General features: G+C 39.0%; 1 protein-coding gene across 1 annotated transcript in view; it reads left to right on the top strand.

Annotated features, from left to right (window-relative positions):
• The first annotated feature begins 1,469 nt into the window (after window positions 1-1,469).
• The window catches only part of KIAA1109 (KIAA1109 ortholog), a 340,787-nt gene continuing 338,265 nt past the window's right edge, over window positions 1,470-3,991 (top strand). The window contains exon 1 of the mRNA XM_006866287.1: window positions 1,470-1,566. Within this exon, the coding sequence (XP_006866349.1) occupies window positions 1,470-1,566 (97 nt within the window). The remainder of the gene's footprint in view (window positions 1,567-3,991) is intronic.

The following is a 3,991-nucleotide window of genomic DNA, read 5'->3' as shown; positions in this document are numbered from 1 at the left end:
GACCCTGCTGGTTATTTAAAACACCGGTGGCATAGCCCTCAGAATCACAGCAACTCAAACCACCACAGCATGACAGACAGACAGACGAGTGGTGGCCGTTTGGTTTTATATCTATACTGTCTTTAAATTTCGATGTTGATAACTATAATATCACAGGGATAATTGTGTTGTTTTTTGAAATAAGATAATAACTTTTATTCCTCGCTTTTAACTCATACAGGTATATCTAAATATTTATACTCCTCCTGCTAATAATCATATACATATATTCTTCACATACTTCCTAACATTTGAAATATATTGTAATATACCCTGAGAATTTGATAGCAGGAGATTTGCCTACTATCCAAACTATACACAGCATGAATTTGTACTAGGAACATTGTTTCTACATGGAATGCAGTTCAATGGAGAATGCACAGGCCTTATAGAGATTATAAGTGATTAATCCAATCTAATTTATAAATCTAATATTATTTGGACTCCTAGCGTGGAGCTTTAGGATATGTCTTGAACTGCAAACCACAATTGGCAGTTCAAACCCACCAGCTGCTCATTAGAAACCCTGTACAGGAGTGTTATAAGTCGGAATAGACTTGCTGGCACTCGACAACCACAGTTTTATTGAGTGGCAGCTCTCTGGCAAGTCCAGATAAATTCATTTAATAGAGATGATTGATAACTTGTATATCATGTCAGTTCTGACTCATGGTAACCTTAGATATAACAGAATAAAACATTGCCCAGTCCTTCACCATCCTCATTATCTTTATTATGTTTGATTCCATTGCTAAAGCTACCATGTCATTTATTCTCATTGAGCATTTTTCTTGTTTTCCTTGACCCTGTGCTGAAGCAAACATCATGTTCTTTTCTGTTGATTGGTCTTTATCCTGAAAATGTGTTCATAATAAACAAGACAGTCTCACCATTCTCACTTCTGAGGAGTATTCTGGCTGTGTTTCCTCCAAAATGGATTGTTGTTGTTGTTGTTAAGTGTCTTTGAGTCGGTTCCGACCCATAGCGACCCTGTACAGGGTTTCCGAGGGTGTAAATCCTTATGGGAGTAGAAAGCCTCATCCTTCTCCCGCAGAGCGACTGGTAGTTTTGAACCGCTGACCTTACGGTTCGCAGCCCGATTCGTAACCACTACGCTACCAGAGCTCCTTCCAAAACGGATTAGTACCTATTTTTCCCTTCCACGATTTATCTTGGAGTCCCGTGTGGTGCCTTAGGATAAGCACTTGACCTCAAGCCTCTTTTGAACCGCAAAATCGGCATCTCAAATTCACCAGTTGCTCCTCAGAAACCCTATATAGGGTCTCTGTGAATTGGAACTGACTTGACGACACTTAAAAACAATAACAACAACAACATGGTTTCTCTTGTTGTTTAATAAATCTTGATTTCTAAATTTTAACCTCTGAACTCCTTTAGGCCTTTAGATGCTGCTCTGAAAAGCTTCAGTAATGGAACAAAGGAAGAATGACAGTATTGTCCCTAGTATTACTCAATTAGAAGATTTTCTGACAGAACACAATTCCAATGTTGTTTGGCTCCTTGTTGGTGAGTAGAAAATATTTTCTTTTACATTATTGTTTTTATGGGAGGATTAACAATTTCTAGGTTTTAAACTATGGTTTAGTGAAGTTGGGATGTTTAAAATACTACTGAGTTATTTTTGGAAAGAAGGTTTCGACTATCTAGGTTTCTGTGAAAATTTGTTCTGGAAACATCTTTGAATGTTCTTTTCTTTGTCCTGGGCCGCTTGCTCCTTGTATATCTTGAGAGAGGTGGGTGGAAAAGACCTTGCACTTAGCTTTTCTTTACTGGTTCAAGTTAGCCCCCACATTCACAAACACCTCTTTTTGTTTGTTTCATTATAAAAGTAACACATCCTCATAATAAGTATTTCTATAGTAAATTATGGGGAGCTTCAAAAAATTCTTAGAAAAATACCATGATCTTTTAATTCCATTTTTCAGTGAACTTTTTGAAATCCCCTCATATATGCCTAATTAATATTTCAATCTCTGTATTAACTACTTGTTCACTTCATAGTGGCCTCTGCTCTTAATAATATTCTAGAAATTTTGTATTTATTATAAATAATACAAAGTTGTTATTGTTTTTGTTAAGTGCCCTCAAGTTGGTTCCGACTCATAGCGACCCTAAGTAGGATTTCTGAGGAGCTGTTGAGCTTGAACCATTGACTTTGCAGTCCAGCACATTAATCCACGGCACCACACTAGGACTTCAAATTAGTACATAATTAAATGGTGAGGGGGAGGAAAGAGAGGGTGAAGGAGGATTGAGTGGAGGGAAAGAGGAACTATGAGAGAAATAAAAAAGTAATAACATAGAAGGGAGCAGTGGTTGTAGGCTACTGCAAAAAAAATGGCGCCAACCAGCCCTTCCACTTTGCAATAATCCATTGCAGTGGCCACACAGAACTCAGAGAGAATACTCACAGTTAGGGAGTTTATTTGGGAAACTAATAGGAGTCCTGATGTGACACTGTTGGATAATGCACTAGGCTACAAGGTCAGTTTGAACTACAAGGTCAGTAGGTTCAAACTCTGCAGTCTCTCCTTGGAAAGCCTAGACAGGGTCGTTATGAGGCAGAACTGTCTTGAAGGCATTTAAAAACAATAAAGGATGAAAAATTCTCAGGGTACAGTTGTTTCAGTCAGCTGCTGGTACATGGGCACAGAACACCCAACCCCACCATATGCCTCAGCCTGAAGGCACTCAGCTCTAGCTCCATGGGTCAGTAAATAATGCTTCCCACTTAAGTGTCTGGAGGCACCACACTCTACAAGCAAGCTTTCAGCCCAAACTCACTCACTTGTACTTGCTCCATGGGCTGGGAAGTTAACTGCTCTGTCTTATGTCCTTGTTTTTGGTTCTATAGCTGCTGCTCTTCTGCCACTCCTCCTGTTTCACAGCTTTCTTTCTTTGTGTTGAGAAGGTTCAATGCATGGGAATCTCGGGGTCCATAGGACACACTCTACTCATTATCTTTGATGATAGTGAGATTCCCCCACTCCTGCTTCTGAGATGGTTCATTTTATATCTATGCTAGAGTTTCAAGTTTTTACAATTACAGTGAACTCTGCTAAAGATAAAGCCAAATATTACTATAAAATGTGCAAAGATCTGGAATCAGAAAACCAAAAAGGAAGAACACGCTCAGCATTTCTTAAGCTGGGGGAACTGAAGAAAAAATTCAAGCCTCAACTTTCGTTACTGAAAGATTCTCTGGGCAAATTATTGAATGATGCAGAAAGCATCAAAAGAAGATGGAGGGAATACACAGAGTCACTGTACCAAAAGGAAATGGTTAATGTTCTGCGATTTCAAGAGGTAGCATATATGACTAAGAGCCAATGATACTGAAGGAGGAAGTCCAAGGTGCATGGAAGGAACTGGCAAAGAACAAGGCACTAGGAATTTATGGAATAAAAATTGAAATCTTTCAAGAAGGTGAGGTGGCACAGAAGGCACTAACTCATCTCTGCCAAGAAATTTGGAAGATAACTATCCGGCCGACTGATTGGAAGACATCCGTATTTGTGTCCATTCCAAAGAGAGTTGACCCAACGGAATGTGGAAATTATCAGACAATCTCTTTGATATCCCATGTGAGTAAAGTTTTATTAAAGGTAATACAGAAATGGCCGCAAGCATACATAGAGAACTTCCAGAGATTCAAGCTGGATTCAGAAGAGGCCGTGGAACAAGGGATCTCATTGCTGATTTCCGATGGATCGTGGCTGAAAGTAGAGAATATCAGAAAGATGTTTACCTGTGTGGATCATGACAAGCTATGGATAATATTGTGAAGTATGAGTATTCCAGAACACTTAATTGTGCTCATGAGGAATCTGTATATGGACCAAGAAGCAGTTGTTCGAACAGAACATAGAAACAATGAATGGTTTAAAATTAAGAAAGTTGTGCGGCAAGGTTGTATTCTTTCACCATACTT

This window comes from Chrysochloris asiatica, unplaced genomic scaffold (assembly GCF_000296735.1).
Source record: "Chrysochloris asiatica unplaced genomic scaffold, ChrAsi1.0 scaffold00088, whole genome shotgun sequence".
NCBI lineage: Eukaryota > Metazoa > Chordata > Mammalia > Afrosoricida > Chrysochloridae > Chrysochloris > Chrysochloris asiatica.
Note: the sequence above shows the minus strand (reverse complement) of the source record. Positions and strands in the feature narration are given on the sequence as shown.